Raw genomic sequence first — 22,207 nt, 5'->3', positions numbered from 1 at the left:
CCCAGAAAGAGAGAGGGTTTTTCTAGGGCCCCACTGGCAAATCTAAAGTATCCCCAGAGACCCCCAAGCAAATGAACAAGGCTCACTTACTGTCCAGGCCATCATGATTTGTGACTGTCTGCTGCCTGCTCATATTCATGCCTCCAGATATTTTGGGGGCAGCGTTATTTATAGACCACGTTTCTATTTATATTTACATTGAATTCCTGTTAAACCTAGCTAGATTACCCCCAACCCCCCAAAACCTAGAGAGAGGAGGATAAGAACTCTTTCTCACCAAGTAAGTCAGGGGCAAAGGTGAAGGTCAAAGTCTTGGCTATGTGTGCAGTCTTTCAGCAGGAGCCCTTTGCAGGGAAGCATTCAAGACAAGGGGGCTTTCTGCGCTTTCCAAAGGAAATGGGGGGTGGGGGGAAGGGCACAAAGCTGGCCTTATACAGAGGCAGCCATATTCTGCCAATGCAGTGGGATTTGAGGTGGGCCTACAAGACCTTTGTTTCCCTAAAATGTTTTTTCTTTTGTATGATATTTCATCATTAGGCATTGATTCCTTTGGTCTTAAAAGCTATTAGATCACAAAACATTGGGCCTATGAGAAAACCTAGTCAGTACCAAGTCCAGTCCCAGTATTTCCCAGAAGGGCAACTCAGCCTCAGAGAGAGCTAGGACCTATTCTCACGGGGGATCTGAACACATACACCGAATTCTACTACAATGCACAGGTGTTGGAGGAAGAACTGTCAGGCACAGTGAGAGAAACGGGACAGCAGAGTAGGCTCAGAATTCCTCTAACACCAAGTTTTAGGAATGAATAAATAAAACTACGTGATGTTTCCTAAGGTTCTCTTTGGTGCCCCAGATGAAAACTTCCTCGTCTTAGGGCCCTATAGAAAACAAAAGCAAAGTGGGATTTCTTTCTCTTTTTCAGCCCCTTGTTGAGCAGTGGTTTAGGAAATTGGGATGATTGTTGCTGTGTGGTTGCTTTACAAAGCCTGCCTTCTGGAAGTCAATTAGTTCCCTTCTGGCCACTATGCCTGCAATTCCAGCGTGGGCCACTAGGTGGCCGGCTCAACGTGGGTAGGTCAAGAGAAAGGTAATAGAAAATAGTGTCATCTGGACAAGACATTTACCGTAGGAATGTGACGCTTTATTAAGTGTCCAAAAAAGGACATTGGTCAACCTCTAATTGATATAATTAAAAGAACATACAGAACTTGAAACGAAGTTTAAAGAAATGCCGGAACACTCTGGTACACCCACCGTTTCATACATCAAAACTCACCTGTTAATCTCCAGGCAACGCATCTTTGGTCAGTCCCACTCAGCAGCAAGCACAGCCAGGATATGGAGAATTGTGGTCAAGAGCTTGGGCTTAGAAGTAGAAGGACCTGCCTTTCACTAGCTGAGTGGCCTTGGGCAAGCTGCGTAGCCCTCTGGCCCATGACGCTTCATTTGTAAGGTGGGGCTGCTGTCAGCAAACTAGGCGATCTAAGCACTTGAAACCCTTTGCACGGTATCTGGCAAGAGTATGTACTTAAATGAGAACTATAATGCTTAGGGAGGAAGGAGTCTTGCTTTTTTAAAACATTTATTTATTTATTTGAGAAGAGAGCAAAAGGAAAAAAAGCAAAAAAAAATAAAAGGGTGCAGAGGGAGACGAAAAAGCAGACTCTCTGCTGAGCGAGGAGCCCGATGCAGGGCTCAATCCCAATACTCTGGGATCATGACCTGAGCCCAAGGCAGATGCTTAACTGGCGGAGCCACCCGGGCGCTCCGAGAGGAGTCTTTCATAGCCAATTACAACCATAGCCATAGACAAAAAGTTATTGCCGGGCCACTTGCTAGTAAGAGAACAGTTCTGCCCACCCAGTAGGCCTTACTTCAGCCATCTTCATCAATTCCCAACTATTAAAGGTGTAAATTGATCTTTGAGATCAGAAAGAAGCTGAGAGTAAACACCATGCCAAGTAGAGAAGGCCCCAAATTACCAGTCACGGCTCATCTCAACCCTCCGCCCTTGAGTCCCTTAATTTGAAGCTTAGGTTTGCTTAGGATTACAATAGTTGTTTTATACAGAAGAGCAAAGATGCTTCTTCTTAAAATTGGGATTTTTTTTTTTTTTTTTGGTCTTTTGCCAGACACTCCTTAGAAGAGACCTAAGCATTTCCCCCTCCTAACTGTGCACACAGACTTTAGACACACTCATGCTATGCTGTCTTCAAAACCACAGAGGACTGATTGGTAGGCCAGCCTCTCCCACCTCCAATTCAGAGAGACTTCTGGAATAAAAACCTTCGCAATCGCCTTGGCCCCATACTTCACCCCACCTTGGAAAAGCAGGGAGAAAGAATGTCCTGACTCACAGCTGATGAGGGAGTGTGGCTAGGGCCCAAGCATCCTCTTGGTTAGGCTGGGGAGCGGGGGATAGAGACTAGGCTGTGACTTACACCCCCCTCCCACAGGGTACCAGAAACAGGTGGGCGACTCAGGTCTGCAAAGGGATGTGAGGCCAACGAACCAGCTCTTAACCAAGTTCCCTGCGTGAAGCTTGGGTCAGAAACTGATTCAGCAAGGCAGGTTCAGTGGTTTTTATTACATGGATGGACTGAACATAACCCAACACCAAGGGAGTCCTGAACACAGGGTCAGCCTAAGGAAGGGTTTCCCTGGACCTTCAAACGGTGCTTCTCAAACTTTCCTGTGCAGGTAAGTAAATGGCAGGCTGTGATTTAGGGGGACTGGGGTGTGGTCAAGACAGCACTTCTCACAGGCTCTCAGATGATTGTGCGACTCATCTGCGAACCAAATTTTGAGCAGCAGACCTTGAAATGCACAAGCCTACATGCAAGACCTCACTCCTGGAAAGGCTGCCAGAGAGAGAGAGAGCCCCCTCTTTTGTGTCGAGCCCCATTACCAACAGTCACCAAATGACCAGCATGTATTAAATGCTTACTGTGTGCTGAGTAAATAACATTTCATTCGAGACTCTTGGCAGCCCTGGGGGACTTTCACAGAGGAGGAGGAGGAGGAGGGGCGGAGACACTGGGAGAAGCTGGCAAGGGTCAGGCGGTGATCTAACTCAGGTTCCTGCGGCTCTAAGGCCTCCGGGGCTGAAAGGCGATGCTTACCTGCCTCCACCGTGAAAAAGGCACCATTTCAAGTTCAGACAACTAGTGCCAAGTAGAAAGCCCCCGTGTGACCCCAGATCGGCCAGCCCAAAGCCAGGTTTAGGTCTGCTGGCACCACGGGGCCGCTCGAGGGCTAGCAGAGCAGTGAAGTCCCCCAGCTTCCTTTGGAATCAGCCCCGTTTCATTCTCACTAAGGTGGAACCTGGCCCTTTCTGCTCCGGCCTGGGGAGAAGCAGAAGCACAGCCCCTCTCCCTCAGCCCCTGCCCCTGGAGGGGAAAGAAGAGCTAGGGCCGCCAGGCAAGCCTTCCTCGCCCCACACACTTCCTTTCCTGCCTTCTAAAGGTGCATTCAGGGGAACAGACTCCATCTTTAGGCCACGCCAGTCCCTCAGGCCCACTGCGGTCTGGAGGCCAGGCGGCCTGGCGTCTGGGGACCCCTCACTGGACATCAGTCCTTGGCACTGTGGAGGTGAAGGAGAGGAGGTGTTTTTAAGGCCCAGAGGGACTGTACTGCTCGAAGCCGGGAAGCCTCTGCATGAATGGTGCGTCAGTTCCTAAGGGCCTGGGGAGTCTCCAAGGGTCGGCTCCATTCCTGCCAGGGAAGGGCTCTGGCTTAGGGATCCATCCCTGGGCCTGAGTCCAGTTGGGGTGACCTTGGCGAAGAGTGGAAGGGTCAGGCCAGGGACACTGTGGAGATCTGCCACCAGTGCCCCTCACCTCTGAAGAAGGGGGGTGAGCTCCCTGTCAATGGACCTCTGTTCTCCCTCCTTCCCTACCACCCTCACCCCCCACACTGAGTCCAAGACCCAGAAAGCAGAGTGTCTAGTGCCTGGAGGCTCCTGGGGAGGGAGGCTGATGGCAGGCAGTCCCCACCACAAAGCATCTTTCACTGGGCCCAAGGCTTTGGCTATCTCAGGGAGAAGGGAGGACATCCCTCCCTTTCACTCCCCAGGGTAAAGTCCAAGGTGGGCATTTCAGGCAGGTGCCGGGAAACACCGGGTCTGCCGTCTTGGCCAGGGTTCCCCCCAGCAGGACTGGGGGCATCCCTATTCTCCACTTCTCCCTCACCCCCATCCTTCAGCAAGTCCTCTCGACAGTTCCCCCAAAACGGGTCTCAGACCAGCTCCTCTCCATGCCATCGTCCAGCCAAGACCAAGTCACCCTCATTGCTCACCATGCCTCGTCCCCCCTCCCCTGGGCCTCCCATTCCATGCTTGCTCCCTGGGGGCCATTCCGGCCTCTGACACATCAGCTCAGGGATCCTTTCAAAACAGAAATCCGATCCCTCAGCCCGAAACCGTTGAGAGGCTTCTCATGGCACAGGGGATCCATCTTCACCCCTCAGTGCGTCCCGGCAGCCGCGCCGAAATCTCACACAGCCTCATCCGCCAGGCTTCGCACGGCGCCCCAGAGGCCCGGAGCTTTCTTCCCTCTCCTGCCTCAGCGTCCCTCCTGCTCTCACCGGTCACACCCGGGATCAGTCATCCATACCTGAGTGTGTATTTATTTATTTATTTATTTTTTTTTTTAAAAAAGATTTTATTTATTTATTTGACAGACAGATCACAAGTAGGCATAGAGGCAGGCAGAGAGAGAAGGCAGGAAGCAGGCTCCCTGCTGAGCAGAGAGCCCCATGCGGGGCTTGATCCCAGGACGCTGGGATCATGACCTGAGCCGAAGGCGGTGGCTTTAACCCACTGAGCCACCCAGGCGCCCCCTGAGTGTGTATTTAGTGACGGGGCCGCTCTGGGGGCACAGCAGTCTTCTCGAAGTGTGGGGTGAAGGGATCTGACCCTTGAGAAAGAACATTAAGGCATCAGCTTAAAAAAACGATTTACTTTCAGGGGACAGACCAGGAATGTCACAGCGACCTGAAACTGCGGGCGTCTGGTGACTCTGCCAACACGCAAGGCGATCCCTGGTCACTCTGGCGTAACTTATTCAATTTTGTGCCTCAGTGATTAGCAAGAGCTACGCCTGAACCCAGCATCTGGTCCGGGCACATTTTCCTGCACGTGAAATGAAACAGACGGACTAGACCATGAAAAGAGACACATTTCTGCTTAGATCAGAGGCCTCTTAGGGGAGGTGCCACTCCCTTCAGGGCTGAGGGTTTGGGGTGGGTATTTAGAAGTCTGAATCCCTTCTAGAATTACCTGTGGACAAGGAAGACAAGTTGTAATGAAGTGATCTGACCCTCTCTCTGGTCTCGAAAGGTGGGAGTGACACGGGGGAATGGCCAAGGGACCTGATCCACATTTCCTTATGAAAGTCATAAGGAAAAAAAAAAAGCCCTAGCTCTTCTCTCCCCTCCAGGGGCAGAGGCTTAGGGAGAGGGGCTGTGCTTCTGCTTCTCCCCAGGCCAGAGCAGAAAGGCCAGGTTTCACCTTAGCGAGAATGAAACAGGGCCGATCCCATAGGAAGCCAGAGGACTCCGCTGCTCTGTGGAGGGCTGTGGAGGGCCAACCCCTTGGAAGGGCTGCCTCCCCTGCACAGCCCCTAATTCCCAGCGAGAACTGGCGGCTGAGCCGAGAGCCTGCAAGCCAGCGGTCCTTCTGTTATCAGGGCGACAGGAGTGGGGCTGCTCAACTCTCAGTCCAGATCAGCCCCATGGGTGGGTCATCAAGCCTCAGCAACCGGCTCCTTACAACTTCCAGTTAGCACAGGCAGGAAAAGGAAGAAGTGCCACCAGGGCTGAGAGGCGACGGGCAGTGCTGAATTAGCACAGGGCAGGAGGGCAGCAGAGGGCGGAGCAGAGGAAAGCCCATGGCGGAGTCCGGCCACAGAGCCACCTGGAGGAAAGGCAGCTGTGTGGCCCCAGCACATCTCCCTTTGCAACCCAGCCTGCGCTTGCCCTATAAAAACTGCTTGGAACATCTTCCCAAACCATCATGAACCCATTTGACAGATGAGGAAACCAACCCTCGAGGTCATGTGCCTGAGCCCGAGCCACACAGCCAATGCCGGTTTGGGGGAGCCCTCTCCTTCCTGGGCAGCTTTGGGGCCAGAGACACACCGAGACTCCTGTCTGCCCGGCTCTCCCCAGTGACTCCAGCCCCCTACATCCCCCACATGCTTCATCCTCTTGCTGTTCTTCAAATGCATTCCCTCGGCCGGCACTCGGGTTACTGACCTAGCTGTCCCCTTGGCCCGGCACCCCAAGCCCTGACCTGCCCGTGTCCGGCTCAGTGTCACCTCTGCAAAGAGGCCTTTTTTGACCACTCATCTCATGCCCCAAGTCACGACAACTGGTTAGTTTTCTTTCTGGCCCTTATTCACTATTGGAAATAGCAATTCCAGTTTATGCCCAGAGGCCCGGGCTGCCTTGCCCTCAGCAGCATAACCAGTGTCTATAGCTAGGACTGGAACACAGCAGGTGCTCAATAAATCCTGCAGCGGGAATGAATGATCGTAGCTCTTTCATGTAGCGTTCAGGACCACCACCCCAGAGTCTCCAGAGGGAGAGAATGATTTTTGTGGGGGGGGGTGGTGGCAGTAATTACAGCAAGAGAGTACCCCACACTTTCAGGGGAGGCTCGACGAAACCCACTTTTGGAACAGTACACTGTGCCTCTTAGGCCTCAAATCCTGTTGATTTTTTTTAAAACCCTGGCATTACCAGCAGACCCTACTTTAACTTATCCATCACCGAGAAGGTTCATCTTTCCCTGCCACCCAGGTCATCAGTGAGGCTCAGAAACCTCTCGGGCATGCTCCCTTGGGCGTCTGCCTCCCTCCTGGCCTCCAAGGCCCTTGGCGCCTGGTGCAGACACACAGAGACGCCTCCAGCCCAGGGAGTGAGCACCAGTTCTCCCCCGTGCCACAGCCTCAGGCCAGCTCTAGCCCAAGACATCCCTTCCCCCTGCTTCCTTCAGCGCTTGAACAAACACCGGATCTGCCGCACAGGGAGGGGAAGGCCCCGGAGACCGTGTCCACCGTGCACCCAGCACCCTCCTGCCCTGTGGCTCCGAGCTGCCTGTCTGTGGAGGGGCCGCTGTGTAAACCGGTGAGCCAGCACAAGGCAAGCGAGCGTGCCTGCTGTCTAAAAATACACGCCTCCGAGCTCACAAGCTCCCGAGGCTGACAGCACCCACTTCGATCCTGGCTCACTTTCCTTCCTTGGCTAGCCAGCTTCTCCGGGATCCAGCAGCCCGGGAGCCCCGATGCCTACAGGGGTGATGGACTCAGCGATTAGGATGGAGAGCCTTTCAAGGAGCTCAGAGGCCCAGTCCCAGGCTGCACATGGGGACACCGATGGCCTGTGAGCGGGAGGGAACCTCGAAGAGCCTTTGCAGAGTGAATGTCCCTCTCTCTGCTCTGACGCCTGGCTTCCGTGCTCCCTTGGTCCCTGGTCACGGTTGTTTGCTTTTTACATCAGCAACTAACTACGCAGTCTACTTCACTCTGTAATGGCCATTTCCTCCCAGGGAGCCTCCCCAGACTGACAAACTCAGGATACACAGGAAATCTACTCCAATCCCAGGATGGGCAACAGGAGATGGATTTTCCACAACAGTCTTTTAAAACAAGGCAGAGAGTTCCCTGTAAACAGTAGGCTGCCCTGAGAGGCGGCGGAGCCCACCGTGCTCTGGCCCATTGTCCTAAGGAGCATCACTTCTTTTGCAGCTCTTGACCATTGTTCTACTCCTCCTGGGGTCAATGCTGCTGCCCAGTCCCCATACTCCAGGTCTGTCCTGTGTCCAGTAAGCGCAGAAGAAGTCCCAAGTTATCAAAATTTATGAAAATCACAGAAAGATTTTTTTTTTCCTAAAAAAGCAGTCCTCTGCTTTGTAAAAGGGTTGATCACATGACTCTCAAATAGAACTGTACTTAGGACATCTAAAGGATGATGTGATTCGTCCCACAGGACTGACTTTGCAGGGGTTCTCAGGAATATGCCTTCATGTAAAGCAAGGTTCACCTCTGCTTTTCTCTTGGAGGTGGGAATGCCGAGTGGTCAGGCCTGGAGCTTCTCAGCGACTACTGTCAATTTCTGCCTCCTCCAGAAAGACCAGCTGGCATGCCTATCCGCTAACACTCACTAACCCCTTAAAACAAAAATCAATTGCTTGGGTCTGTAGCTTATGTAACTGACTCTTGCCAATATCAATTTCCTGGCTTTGATAATGACCTCTAGTTACCCGAGACGTTACCACTGGGAGAGGCTGGCCAAGGGGAGCCCCACTCAGTGGCTGTGTGATGGCAGAAAGTGGCCTCACTTCTCCTTGAACTGGGAGCAATGCCACCTACCCTCCAGTGTGGTGGTAGGACTGGAGGGGAGGAATGTAGAGTGCCTCGTCGTTTTGCAATGTCTTGGGAGTCTATTTCAAAATAAAAAGTTAAAAAAAATGCCGGGACTTAGGAAACCAAACAGGCAATTTCGTTAGACTCATAATTAAATGAAGACAGTGCTCTGAAAGCCTTGGGGTTATGTTGTTTGTAATCATGTTAAAATAATAATAAACTAAATGGTTTAAGTGAAAAAAAAAATCAATTCTTCAGTTGCAGTGACCTCAAGCACTCAATAGAATGAGAGTCCTTATGGGTCATCTGAGTCCCTGTGAGGCTCAGGGCACCGCCGTGCCCCACACGGTGTTTTTCCAAAACACAAGATAGCAAGTGGCAGCTGGAGAGACCGCTAGAGTCCTAGGTCCTCAGGCAGAAACTCCCAGGTCCCTAGCCTGGGGGATGTGGAGGCAACAAAGTGAGTGGAGGGAAGCTTCAACTGAAGCTGGCTGGGGTAATTCTGTCCAAGGAAAGGTACAGGCCACAGAGGAAGGATAACAGCTCCCCTACTTACTGCCTAAGGGGTGGGGGAATGTGACTTGCCTTCTCTCTACAATGGGATAATGCCCCCATTCCTGCAGTGAGGACTGGGAAAAGGTTTGTAGAGTGCCCAGCACACGGCCAGACACACAGTAGGAGCTCAATAAAAGAGAGCTCATACCTAATGGAGAATGCCCAGTTTCTGATAAGCAGCCACTATGTGTCCAGCCCTGTGACAGAAATGCAAGAGGAGTAGATCGGGGCCTTGTCTCCAAGGAAGGCCATAAAGGTCAGTAAAGACAGCCGGGCTATCTGCCTCACCCCACATGATGTGAGACTGGAGGGACACTTCCCGTTCTTCCCTTCCCCCGCCCCCAGGGCCTCAGGCCCTGGAGTAATTCTCTGCCTCTTCCTACCTCAAAAACCGCTTGGGTTTTCCTTCCAGAGCTGTCTTGCTGGAGAGAAGCACCTGTCCCACATGAAGGTCATAACTCTCCACGTCCCTCCTGACGGCTCTGTGGGCCTCACAAACACATAGAAGGGCCCAGGCATCATGGATCTTCACCCCAAGGCCCAGACAGTGGGTTCAGACTGGGAGAAACAACTGGGCTTGGCGGTTGGGGGGGGGGGTCCTCACTGAGGACAGTTCCCCTATAGCCCTTTATCCAGGATTTGACTGAAGGCAGGTGTCAGATCACTGGCCTGATCATCGCACGGGCTCTCTGTCCTCACCTTCTTGACTCTGCTCCCAGCCGTCCTGGCCCCAACTGCGACTCTAGCCACACTGCGGGACACTCAGTCTTCTGGGATGGGGCCTCTGCCTTTGGCCACAGAAGGCCCAGACCCTCACCAGTCTTCCCACCCACAGGCTGACCCTGAACTCAGGCCAGACACTACCCAGACATACCACAAGCCTGTGTCCTAGAGCCCAAGATTTATGGCTCACATATGGAATTTTTTTCTTGGCCAGGATTTGACTGGCAGATGAGGGAGCTTGTGACCCTGTGAAGGCATGGCTTCCCTCTTTTCTCTCAATTCCTTTGCCTTCTCTGTCATTTGCACCAGCCAGTCAAACTCCTGTGACCCCCTGCCCAACCCTGTGGCCAGGCCCGTCACATCCGGGAGCCTCTGAGGCTAACACTGAGACCCTCCTGGAGATAATCGGCACTCTCTGCTCTCTCCCTGTGGCTGTTCCTCGCTCCGTGAGGGCTGGCAGAGCTGCTCCCGAGGCTGGTTGCCGGCCCTCCAGAGGCTTCTAGGTGGGAAGGCAGCTCGTGTGTTTGCCCCGGGTGCTACGGGGCCACGCTGCCCGGGCTGAACTCAAAGGAATGGGCAGGTGACCTCAGACACGTTTCTGAGAGGCAGGTGGGTAGAAACAGAGACTTCACGGGCGTTAAATAATCGAGTAGGTGCTGGCCGCTGCCCAGAGCCCCTCACCAGCACGTGCTCCCACCTCTCACTGCTGCGAATGTTCACTGCTGGGGGCTCATGGCCATGAGCCTGTGAGCTCAGGCTAGAGGGAAGGCATGCCCTCTACCTGCTGTTCAAGTGAGGGAGTGAGCAGAGTATGAAAGGGTTAGGAAGTGTCTAGAGGGCAGGGGGAAGCCAGGAACAGGCCTGGGAGCCCCCCAGGTAGGATTCCTCATAGCCAGCAATGCCCACTCTGAAGTCCTGAAAAGTGAGTGAGTAAGAGAGAAGCCTCAGAGAGGAAAACCCACTGTGAGCAGAGGAGAAAAGCAGCGAAACAGGGGAAAGGAAACTTCCTTTGGATGCAATGGGGGCCGGTCAACTTCTTTCCCCACTGTGCACAGTGCACAGGGCTCATCGTGTTGGGGGAGGAAGGGGTCCTGGGCTGGCCTTTCCCGGGAGCTGGGGATGGATGGGGCAGGTGACTTTCTCTATTAATAGGTGCCACGTATTGAGCACTAACTATGGGGCAGGCACTGTGCAAAGTGCTTCCCGTGAATTCTTTTCATCCTCACCACAAGCCTGTAAGAGAAAACTGAAGTTCAGAGAGGACCCCAGTCCTGCCACAGCTCTTGGGGTATCTTCCCCTGAGGTGGCTGATGGGGTGGGAGCCCTGGCCAGAGGTTCTGGTGTGGGTTACACCTCCTGGCTATGTGGCCTGTGCAAGTCTATTAGCCTCCCTTGGCCTCAGTTTCCTTGTCAGTAAAATGGGGATAATAACCTCAGTGGGAGGAACAAATGAGAGCACACGTGGGAGTGTGCTGTGTGAAACACTAGACACATGTCAGGAATTGGTCACCTTAAGGGCTAACATTTATTTAAGTCCTGCTAGAGGCCAGCCACAGTTCTAAGCCCCTATAATGAATTAATTCATTTTATCCTGACAATAGCCCCATGAAGTAGATACTATTATCATGTCTATTTTCCAGGTGAGAATACTGAGGCATAAAGAAGGTAACGCACTTGATACAAGCCAGACTTTGTGGGGGGAAGGAAGTCAGGCAGCGTGATTCCCCAGATGCTGGACTCTGGTAGCAGCCAGACGGGAGCCTTGGGATTCCCCACCATGATCCAAGCCCACCTGTCCTTGGAGGTCAGCTCCAGGACCCCTCCTTCAGAAGGCCTTTGCCGCCTTCCTGAGCTCACAATGACACACTCCAAACACACTCAGAATCGCACCACGGTGGAGAGGGCCACATCCTGCCACATCAGTTCCCGCATCAGGTTTTGTCTCTCTCATCTCTCCTAGTAGCTTGAGGATTCTTCAGATGAAGGAAACAAACCTACCTCCCTCCTTGGCTCACTAGGCCATCCCAGTCTGCAGCCTCACTGATTCCTCGCTGATTCCTGGGCCTGGCCCAGGCTGAGCCCCCCATAAGCACCCTCTGACCGAATGATGACGAGGTGGAACTTACCCGGAGCATTGGCCACCAGTGGGGGAAAAAGCCCAATGTTCTCGAGGAAACAGGCAGCCTTCATGCCCCCAAGGCCAAGTCCACTCCTGATACCAGGGTGCCATGCTGGCTTTGTGGTGGCTCTGGGACACTTGTGTCCACAGCATCGCAGCTGGGCTCCCAAGCCCTTGCTGGGCAGAGCACCTGGACTACACTGGAGCAACCTCGAAGCTCACACACACCCAGGTGTTGGACATTCCATATTCCCTCAGGACTCAGTGTAAAGCCAGGTAGGGCATCGAAGTCCCCCTGTGTGACCCCTTCGGCCAGGGATGGAGAAACAGTCCTCTGCCTCCACAGAAGTAGCACAGGGGTGAGATTCTCTGCCCCTTCCCTGACTGGTTCTAATCTTGCCCAAACTGGGATGTGGAAGTTCTTCCTTGTCCCTAAACGAATTCTCTCCTATGTTAGCATGAGACTGGGAGGAGCACCTTTCAGAGAGGACCCACTCTCAGAGGGCAGGGCCTCTGTGTGTGTTTGCAAGTCACCAAGCAGGTGCTGACCATGGGGTGAAGGTGGGCCAGAGAGTTAATGAGGTGAGGACCCTGCTTCTTGCAAAGGTCCCACTGATTGCCATTGCCAGGGCCCAGCTCCATGGTCTAGGGAAAGACAAGGGGTCCGGAGCTGGGAGGCAGCATCGCCCCTAGGTTCAGGGCAAAGAGCACAGACCAGAGGAGACCAAAGTTCACCCCTTAGCTCTGCCACCTTCATGACTAGTTACCCAACATCTCTGCACCCCAACATCTTCATCCCCCAAGCAGAAATGAGAACACACCCCTCAGCATGGAGATTTGTCCATGATAACAAAAAGCACTTTGTCAGCTATGAACTGTACACCAATTTAAAATGTCATAGCAATAGCAGACTAGGACACATCTGAGCAGGTTTTTCTCTAAATTACACATGACCCATTGCTGTAAACATGTTCCCAAATGGTGTAGCGGTTAATGGCCCTTATGGTCAGACACATCTGGGTTCAAATCCTAACTCTGCCAACCCACAGGCCGTGTCACATAAGCTCTCAGAGCCTTGGCTGGGTAACGCGCCGGGAGGATCCATAATCGGACACGGGGAGTGTGCTCAGTTTAAGGGTGTCTGTGATTACAATGGGATTAGTAGGAAGAGCTCAGCCTGGAGTTCTTCACCCTTTCACAGAAGAACCTAATCTTCCCGTGCTTTCTGTAAAGAGGAAACCACAGTTCCAACACCTAAGAAATTCCTTAGAAGTTACAAGGCCAGTAGAGATGGCCTGGGGATGATGGGAGAGGCCCCTGCAGGGGCAGGGGCCTTCACAAGCAGGGGCTTCCCATCCTCTGGAGAGTTGTTAGGAGGTAGACTCATAGGCCCACTCCTGCCCAGAATTTCCAGCGTGGCAGCCAGCCTTTTCTTGGCCTAAGAAATACTGCTCCCCAGGTTGCCTCCCATCCCAACAGTGGGGCCCCTCAAAGCTTACCTGGAAGGAAGGGGATGATTCTCTGCTTGGGGTCCTTCTGGCCACCTTCGATGGGAAACTTATCCAAAAGCTGCATCTGAGAAGCCAGACAGACAGAGGGACAGGATTCAGAAGACTGGAGCAGCCCTCGGAGTCCCTTCCCCACTCCACTCCGTGGCTTCAGGGCCCCACTGCCCTCGTATGGATGAGTGACACTTCAACCCCTCATTTCACAGACGATTAATAAACCACATGGGGCATGAGAGAGAGGAGGCCAGAGCTCTCTATGCATCAAAGGGGCGTCTGAACGATCTCAAGGAGGCGTGGAGGCACGGGGGGGGGGGGGGAAGTGGCTGAAGATGCCCCTCATGAGGCCGCGGGAGAGCAGCAGGCTTTCAGGGCAGGCTGCAGGTGGGGTTTCCAGAGCCTTCTTCGAGCCCACCTTCCTTCACACATCATCTGCTGGGTGAGCCCTTTAGCCACGGGCCGTCTCACACCCTCCTGGGCCAGCACAGGGGAAGGCCCCACCTGATACTTCAGACAGACCACCCACCTTCCAGAACCACTCTGCAGAAACAGACCCAGATGTTATTTTAATTGTAAAACCAAACCCAGCCCACTGCCCCCACTGCTGTAAGACCCCTCCTCCATTTCCTACCTTCCCACCCTGAGATTGCTGCTGTTTTTCCAGGGACAGACCCACCAGAAGAGTTTCCAGGGTTCTGGAGGAACAACTCTTTTTTTTTCTTCTGCTATTCTGGGCTGAAATTCTGTATAAGCTGGAAAAACACACAGGAGACAGGATGGACGAGGCCACGGCCCCTGTGTGTGTGGTTAATCTCCCTTCCAAGGCACAGGCAGATGCAGGAGCAGAAGGGACAGGGCAGGATCTAGCCCAGCGGCCCCAGCTGTGTGACCCTGGCCAAGGCGTGGAAGCTTTCTTTGTAGGGCTCCAGGCACCTCCTTGGTCAAATGAGGAAGATCGGTCACATGATATCTGAAGTCCATTCCTTCCTTCAAATATTTATTGAGCACCTACTTGGAGCACTGAACACCAAGAAAACGGAAGTAAAGAAAAGCAGCAGGGGCACCTGGGTGGCTCAGCCAGTTAAGTGTCTGCCTTCGGCTCAGGTCATGATCCCAGGGTCTTGGGATCGAGCCCCCCATGGGGCTCCCTGATCAGCGGGGGGTCTGCTTCTCCTTCTACCACTGCCCCCCACCCTTGCTCATGCTCTCACTCTCTCTCTCTCATAAATAAATAAAATCTTTAAAAAAAGAAAGGAAAGCAACAAAGTCTCTGCTTTGGGGGAGTTTACATTCTAGTGGAGGTGGACAAACAGTAAACAACTAAATATGTACTGATAAAACCTATGAAGAAAAATGAAGTCGGGGAAGGTGTTGGAGCAGAACAGTATAGTGTGCGGAGAAAGGACTCAGGAATCAGATGGCAATTCAGCAGAGACCACAGGAGGTGGGGAAACAAGCCTCAAGGAAGGCAGAAAATGCTCCAGCAGGGTAAATGGGAAATGCAAAAAGAGCCTGAAAAGGCCAGCGTGGCTGCTGTGGAGCAGAGTGAGCCGGGGCTGAGGTGCCAGGCAGTGAGATCCGAGACATGGGCCAGATCGCGGGGAGGATGGCTTAGCTTCAGGTTCATGAATGGGACATGGGGGGAAGTTGGGAGACCACGGAGGAGCCTGCGGATGGAGGCTGGGACCAAAGTACCAGTTCTGTGCTAGATTCCCCGGGTGTGTGGGCACCTGTGTGTATTCCCATCCCCGCACCCCACCCGCCCAGCCCTAACACACGATTTTAGGATCATCTCTTGCACGATCATTATCCAACACGCACAGGCTATTTACAGCCCACGCGTGAAGGGCGGGTCATTGTCGGATTCGATTCAAAACAAGGCAGAGACTGCATTGTTACTAACTTTCACTTCCTGAGTACAGGCTGAAATTTAACAAAAGCTGGCTCATGAGTTTTCAAACCCTAATGTTGTCAGCCCATCTCTCAAACATTTAATAACTGCCTGCTTCATGTAAATATACCCACTGGGCCATAACACCACGAACTTGCACTTAGGATATATTTTTTTAAATAATACATTTTCGAACAGATTCAACGCAGAATAGAACCCCCATTTTCCCCACCCATATTATATTTCTGTATTACATAAGAACTCATGTTCATGGAGGGGGAAAACCAGAAACTACAGAAGCTGTGGTTGAACAAAAGGAGTAAGAATCACTCCTAATTCCTCCCCTAGAAAAAGTGATATTCATGTTTTGGGGGTATACACCCTTTCCAGACATTCTTCCATGCATGTAAATAAAATGAGCTCCTCAGCACTCTTACACTATGTTATGGACAATTTTCCATGTCAATGAATCCTTCCATATTAGCACCCCCAGTTTGGATGGGCTGCAGTTTATTTATCAACTGTCCTACTGTTGGATATGTAGATTCTTCCTGACTTTCCTCTACTCTATATAATAGGGCTAGAGCGACCATCCCTGTCCATGCATCTATGCACACTTCCTTAATACTATTTCCATTTCTGTTTCATTCTGTTGGAATGTACACATATTTAGAGGCGCCTTAAATCCTCTCTGGAAGAAGACTGAGGATAAGTCAATGGCTAACTCACATGTACAGGTCAGGCTTAGGGTCTCTGAGCAATGGCTCTATAGAATTTCTGAGGAAGAGTACGGAGATGTCTGAGAAGGAAGCCAGGCCCACCAACGTGCCCCGCTGTGGATGGTCTGCCCTCATCAAACTGCCCTTGTCCTGGGGCACCTGCATTGCTCAATCGGTTAAGCACCTGACTTTGGATCAGGTCATGACCTCGGGGCCCTAGGATTGAGCCCCGCCTCTGGCTCCTTGCTTAGCAGGGAGTCTGTTACTCCCTCTCCCTCTGCCCCTCCCCTACTCGTGGGCGCTCACACTCTCTCTGTCTCTCCCTAGCTCAAATAAATTTTAAAAATCTTAAAAACAAAACAAAACAACCATTCTTGTCCTGAAAGAGGGGGCCCAGCTGGTCCCAACAAGCTATGGGATTTAACCGACTTGGGGCTCGAAGGAGTTAGGTTCTGCCTCCTACACTGCTCTTCCGACCCAGGGTCCTGACATTTTCATGAACAGTGCACCGGGAACAAGGGGCTCGGGGCCGGCAGGATTCACACATTCATTCCTTTCCTCTAAAGACACTGGCTGTGTGCCTTCCAGACGCCAGGCCCTCCAGCAGATGCAAGAAATAAGTTAAATCATACTCTTTCCACCAAGGAGCTCACGATCCAGCTGTACAACGGGGCTTCACACCTTCCACGTGCATATGGGGCACCGGCCAGCAGGTGAAAATGCAGGCTCTGATTCAGCAGATCCAGGCCAGGGCCCGAGAACATGCATTTCCACCAAGCTCCCAGGCAATGCTGGAACTGCGGGCCCGCGGACCATACTCGCCCCACAGCTCTAGAGCCGTTCCATCTATGTGACAGTCACTAGTCACAGGCGGCTGTGGAGCACTTGAAATGTGGTCTATCCAAACTGAGAGGTGTCGTCAGTGAAAAGTACGCACCAGGTCTCAAAGACTCAGTACGAGAATAGTGTGAAACATCTCATTAACAAATTTCATATTGGCTGTATGTTGAAATGATAACGTTTTGGATCTATCAGGTTAAATAAAAATACTTTTAAAAATGATTTCACCTGTTTTCTTTGACGCTTTTAAGTGGCTGCTAGAAAATTTACAATTACATATGCGGTTCACATTGTATTTTTGTTGGAGAGGCTGTTCTAGGGCAAGACGGTTGGCAAGTGTCGTCTGAAGTCCGCATATGCCAGAATCGTCTCTGGGGGTGGGGGATGTTGTTAGTTACAAATGCAGTTTCCTGGGCCTCATGTGGAAGTTCATGAAGTTTGGCTGTGGTGCTAGAGATAGACAGGCAAGTTCTGGAATGACCGGGAATGGTGAGGACATTACGAACAGGATCCTGAAGTTGCTGAAGGAGGAGGCCAGGGAAGGCTTCCTGTAGGAGACAAGAGCAGCTCTGTCCTGGCAGGGACCGTCACATAAGCTGGGCCTGCCCTGCCAAAGAGAGGTCTGAATTGCCTCAACGGGTTCATATGTCCCCTGGAAGGCAGGGGTCATCTGATAGCCCCACAGATGTGAATTTTCCCTCAAAAGGCCTGCTGGAGGATGCCTTACAGCTGGCTTCTCTCCCACCTCCTCCTCCCGTAACAGATTTTCTTCTTCCCCCACTATGACTTCGTCTGGGCCCTCCTGAGGCCAAGACAAGCCCATACGCTGAGAGTACTGGGTCAACGGGTCCTCTCCAGAGCCATGAGTACCCAGCTCGCCTGCACTGCTCCTCCCCTGACCCCCCAGTCCTCAGGGGCTGAGATCAGCCACACCTGTCACCTAATCCCACCAGCAGGGCCGAGCCCATGGAGCCTCAGCATCTGTCCTCCCTGTCATCCCCCAGGCCCACTGGCCATGGGAGAAGGAAGCACCACTAACCTGCCGCTGGTGACATTTTCTCTGCCCATAGGTCACCTTTCAAAGAAAGCAAATCCCCTGGCTCAGACTCCAGAGGAAACCAAGCCAATACGGCCCAACTGAGTTGACTCGGTATGCGGGGCTTGCAAAGCTGTGTGGTTCCATGTCTCGGTGCAGACACCGTATGGCAGAGCGCCGGGCACTGGGATAAATGTCTGGGACCATGGGCGATCCCCAGTCCAAATGTTACCTGACCCAGGGAAGCGCGGCAAAGGGGTTCTGTAGCCTGGGTGATGCTCAGTCTGCAGGGCTGGGTTTGAGCGATAAAACCTCACAGGCAAGGTGGAGGGGGCTGCCTCATGCAGAGGCCTGCCCAGGCCCCGGGCGCGTGGGCAGGGAGGCAGGAAGGCCCTGCCCAGCCGGGAGTTCTGCTGCGGCCACCTTTTCAGGCAGGAAGTGGATTCCCCTGTCACTCCAACAAGGGCCTGACTCAGCTGGAAGAAAAGCAGGGCCCCCTGCCAGGGTCCTTCTTAGAGAGAGAAGCATCTGGCTAATGGAGCCCTTCGAGGCCACATCAGAACTCCGCCGCGTGTGGAGGACATGGGCTGTTTATCCAAGGGGTGGATAGTGTGAGAGATACACAGCAGCTCAGCTCCAAGAGCCGGCCCAGCCAGAGAAAGCTGACTCGGCAGCTCTTCTTGGGCAGGGCTGAGCAGCAATAAACACCGAGGAGAGAAAAGGGCAGGCCCGAGCCCAGCTGGGGCACATGTGGAACCCAAGAGGCTGACTCCTCACCCTTCCAAGAGGGTGGAGTTCCCAGCCACTCTCGCTTTGGGGCGCCAGCCCTCAAGCCTTAATCCTCGTCGCCATTTCCACCATTTCCGGTCCCTGGGTTAGAGGTTGGGGTCACAGTAGAGGATCACGGAGACGGAAAGGGGCAATAAATAACAATACAGGTGGCTTTTCTTAAAGTTCCCATTCTTTGTGGCCTGAAAAGGACTTCCCCCTTCCCTTCCTCCACCAATGGTCCTACCAAGTGGCATCTGCCCTGGGAACCCTTTTCTGACCATCCCAGACGGAGCTCAGCAGCCCGTTACTTTGAATTCTAACAGCCCTCCTAGTCTGTAATCCCCATTACAGTACTTCATGTAGTCTTTTGTGATTTTTTGGTCCAAGTTCATCTCATTGCTCAAGAGGAAGCACACTTCCCCTTTGAACAGTTCTGGTGCCCCTTATAGAAAATCAGTTCACAATAAACATATAGCTTTATTCCTGGGCTCTCAATTCTGTATGTCTATCCTTCCAGCTGTACCACACCATCTTGATTTCCATAGCTTTGTACTAAGTGGCTTCCTCTTTAATAGACTTCATTCTTTAGAACAGTTTTAGGTTTACAGCAAAATTGAACAGAAAGTTCAGAGAGCTCTCATATTCCCCTTGACCGCACACACTCCTGGTCTCCCTCACTATCACAGTCCCAGACCAGAGTGGTGTATTGTGATAACTGACGAAACTACGTGGATACATTACTGTCCCCCAGAGTCCAAAGTGTCCATCAGGGTTCACTCTTGTTGTCCATTCTATGGGCTTGGACAAATTATAATGGCACGTGTCATTATTATCTATCATACAGATTAGTTTCACTGCCCAGAAATCCTCTGTGCTCTGCCTCTCCATCCCCTTCTCCCCAGCCCCTGGAAACCACTCATCTTTTTACTGTCTCCATGGTTTCCCTTTTTCCAGAATGTCGTGCAATTGGGATCACAAAATTGGCTTCCTTCACACACATGTAAGCTCCCTCCAAGTCTTTTCATGGCTTGACAGTTTGTTTTGGTTCTTAGTACTAAGTAATATTCTGATGCCTGGATTACACAGTTTATTTATCTATTCACCTACTGAAGGACATCTTGGTGGTTTCCAATTTTTTGTGATTATGAATAATGTTGCCACAAACATCCCTGTGCTGGTTTTTGTGTGGACATAAGTTTTCTTTCTTTCTTTTTTTTTTTTTAAGATTGATTTATTTATTTGACACAGAGAGAGAGAGAGTAGGGGGAGAGACAGAGGGAGAGAATCTTCAAGCAGACTCCCCACTGAGGGAGGAGCCCGACACAGGGCTCAATCCCAGGACCCATGAGATCATGATCTGAGCCAAAACCAAGAGTCATACGCTCAACAAACTGAGCCACCAGCCACCCTATGTGGGACACAAGCGTTCAGCTTATTTGGGTAAACACCAAGGAGGGTGACTGCTGGATTCTATAGTGAGAGTATGTTTGGTTTTATAAAAAACTGCCGACTGTCTTCAAAGTGACTGTACCATTTTGCGTTTCCACTAGCAATGAATGAGAATTTCCGTTGTTGCATACCCTCGCAAGCATTTGAGTGTTCTCAGTACTTTGGATTTTCACCATTCTAATAGGTATGTAGTAGTATCATCTCATTGTGATTTTAATTTGCAATTCGCTAATGACATACAATGGTGAGCACCTTTTCATATGCTTATTTGTCATCTATCTATCTTCCTTGGTGTGGTGCCTGTTCAGATCTCTGCCTATTCAGTAACCAGGTTGTTCATTCTTGTTGTTCATCGAGTTTTAAGAATTCTTTGTATATTTTGCATAACAGTCATTTGCAAATATCTTTCCCCAGTCTGCGGCTTGTCTTGTTATTCTCGATGTATTAAGTTTTGAAATCAGGAAATGTGAGTCCTCCAGCTTTGTTTTTCTTTTTCAGAAGTATTTTGGCTATTTTTAGTCCCTTGAATTTTCATATGAGTTTTGGGATCAGCTTGTCAATTTCTGCAAAGAAGCCAGTTGGGATGTGGTAGGAATGCACAGGCAGAATCTGCAGATGGATTTGCGGAGTGCTGCTGTCTTAGCAATATTAAGTCCTTTAGTCCATGGACATGGGATGCCTCTCATTTATTTAGTGGCATTTTGGTCTTATAGTCCATTTTGTCTGATATCAGTATGGCCACTACAGCTCTTTTGTTACCTAGTATAACATTTTAATTCCTTTAATGATTTTTTTCAGTATATTTTTTAGTAGTTCTTCATGGTTCCCTAGGGCATACAGTATATATCTTACCTTATCAGAACCTACTTTTGGTTTACACTGGCTTAATTCCATTTATCACACAGTTTTGAGATGGAGAAATACTAATTCTATGTAACTATATTCTCTCTTTCTCTTTTTTTGTATTATTATTGTTATACACATTATATTTAAATATGTTATAAATCCAATAATTATTATGATTACTACAGTAGCCCTAGACTGGGAGTTGGGGATAAGGGAGCCCTGGGTTGTGGGCTGCACACAGCAGAAGAGAACTTCACCATTTGCCATTTCTTTTCTTTTCTTTTCTTTTTTTTTTTTTAAGATTTTATTTATTTGTTTGTCAGAGATCACAAGTAGGCAGAGAGGCAGGCAGAGAGAAGCGGGGTAAGCAGGCTCCCTGCTGAGCAGAGAGCCTGATGCAGGGCTCCATCCCAGGATCCTGGGATCATGACCTGAGCAGAAGGCAGAGGCTTTAACCCACTGAGCCACCCAGGTGCTCCTCCATTTGCCATTTCAATTGTCCATTTGGGACAATTTCCAGAGACTTAAATTTAAAAAAAAATTATTTTCACCATTTTTGGTTGTTTCACTGGGAAGAGAGTCCAGAGAGGCCATCGCACAGCCATTCTAAAAGTAATCTCCTTTCATGGGTCCTTTCTGGGCCCCCACACCAAAGCACCAGGCCAGTGCCAACTACTCACCTGGGGCAGGTGTCATCACAGTCTTGGTGTCTAGTGATTCTCAAAACTGGGCACAAACCTAACTTTCACATGAAGATATAAAAACAGTAGATTTTGAACTGGACAGCACATCAAAAACAATTATTAGCATTCCTTTTTTGGGGAGGTTCAGCAGGGCTCTCTGTTCAAATTAAATCTAACATCAAACTTCATACATTAAAATTCTTAGAATACAGAGAGCCTGTCATTCCAGAAAAACTTGTTCAAAAGACTATCCTTTTCCCACTGAATTACACTGACCCTTTTGTCAAAAGTCAATTAACTATACATGTGTGGGTCTACTACTTCTGGATTCTCAATGCTGTTCCAGTGACAGATTTCTATATCCTGACACCAACACCATCCTTTCTTGATTACTACAGGTTTTTTGTTAAGTCTTACAGTCAAACTTCTTGGGGCATCTGGGTGGCTCAGTAGGTTGGGCCTCTGCCTTTGGCTCAGGTCATAGTCTCAGGGCCCTGGGATCGAGCCCCGCATCGGGCTCTCTGCTCAGCAGAGAGCCTGCTTCCCCCTCTTTATCTGCCTGCCTCTGCGTACTTATGATCTCTCTCTCTCTCTGTCGAATAAATAAATAAAATATTTTAAAAAAATCAAACTTCTTCTTTTCCAAAACTGTTTTGTTCATTCTAGATTCTTCTAGATTTTCAAACATATTTTAGAATAAA

General features: G+C 50.9%; 1 protein-coding gene across 3 annotated transcripts in view; it reads right to left on the bottom strand.

Moving 5' to 3' along the window:
* SH3PXD2A (SH3 and PX domains 2A) overlaps positions 1 to 22,207 on the bottom strand; it is a gene marked incomplete at both ends in the record, with an annotated part of 227,730 nt that overhangs the window by 127,774 nt on the left and 77,749 nt on the right. For all 3 annotated transcript variants that reach the window (XM_080823066.1, XM_080823068.1, XM_080823067.1), the window contains one exon: positions 13,266 to 13,341. In XM_080823066.1, the coding sequence (XP_080679192.1) occupies positions 13,266 to 13,341 (76 nt within the window). The remainder of the gene's footprint in view (positions 1 to 13,265; positions 13,342 to 22,207) is intronic.

Source organism: Martes martes (assembly GCF_963455335.1).
Source record: "Martes martes genome assembly, chromosome: 14".
In the NCBI taxonomy this organism is placed as follows: Eukaryota; Metazoa; Chordata; class Mammalia; order Carnivora; family Mustelidae; genus Martes; species Martes martes.
Note: the sequence above shows the minus strand (reverse complement) of the source record. Positions and strands in the feature narration are given on the sequence as shown.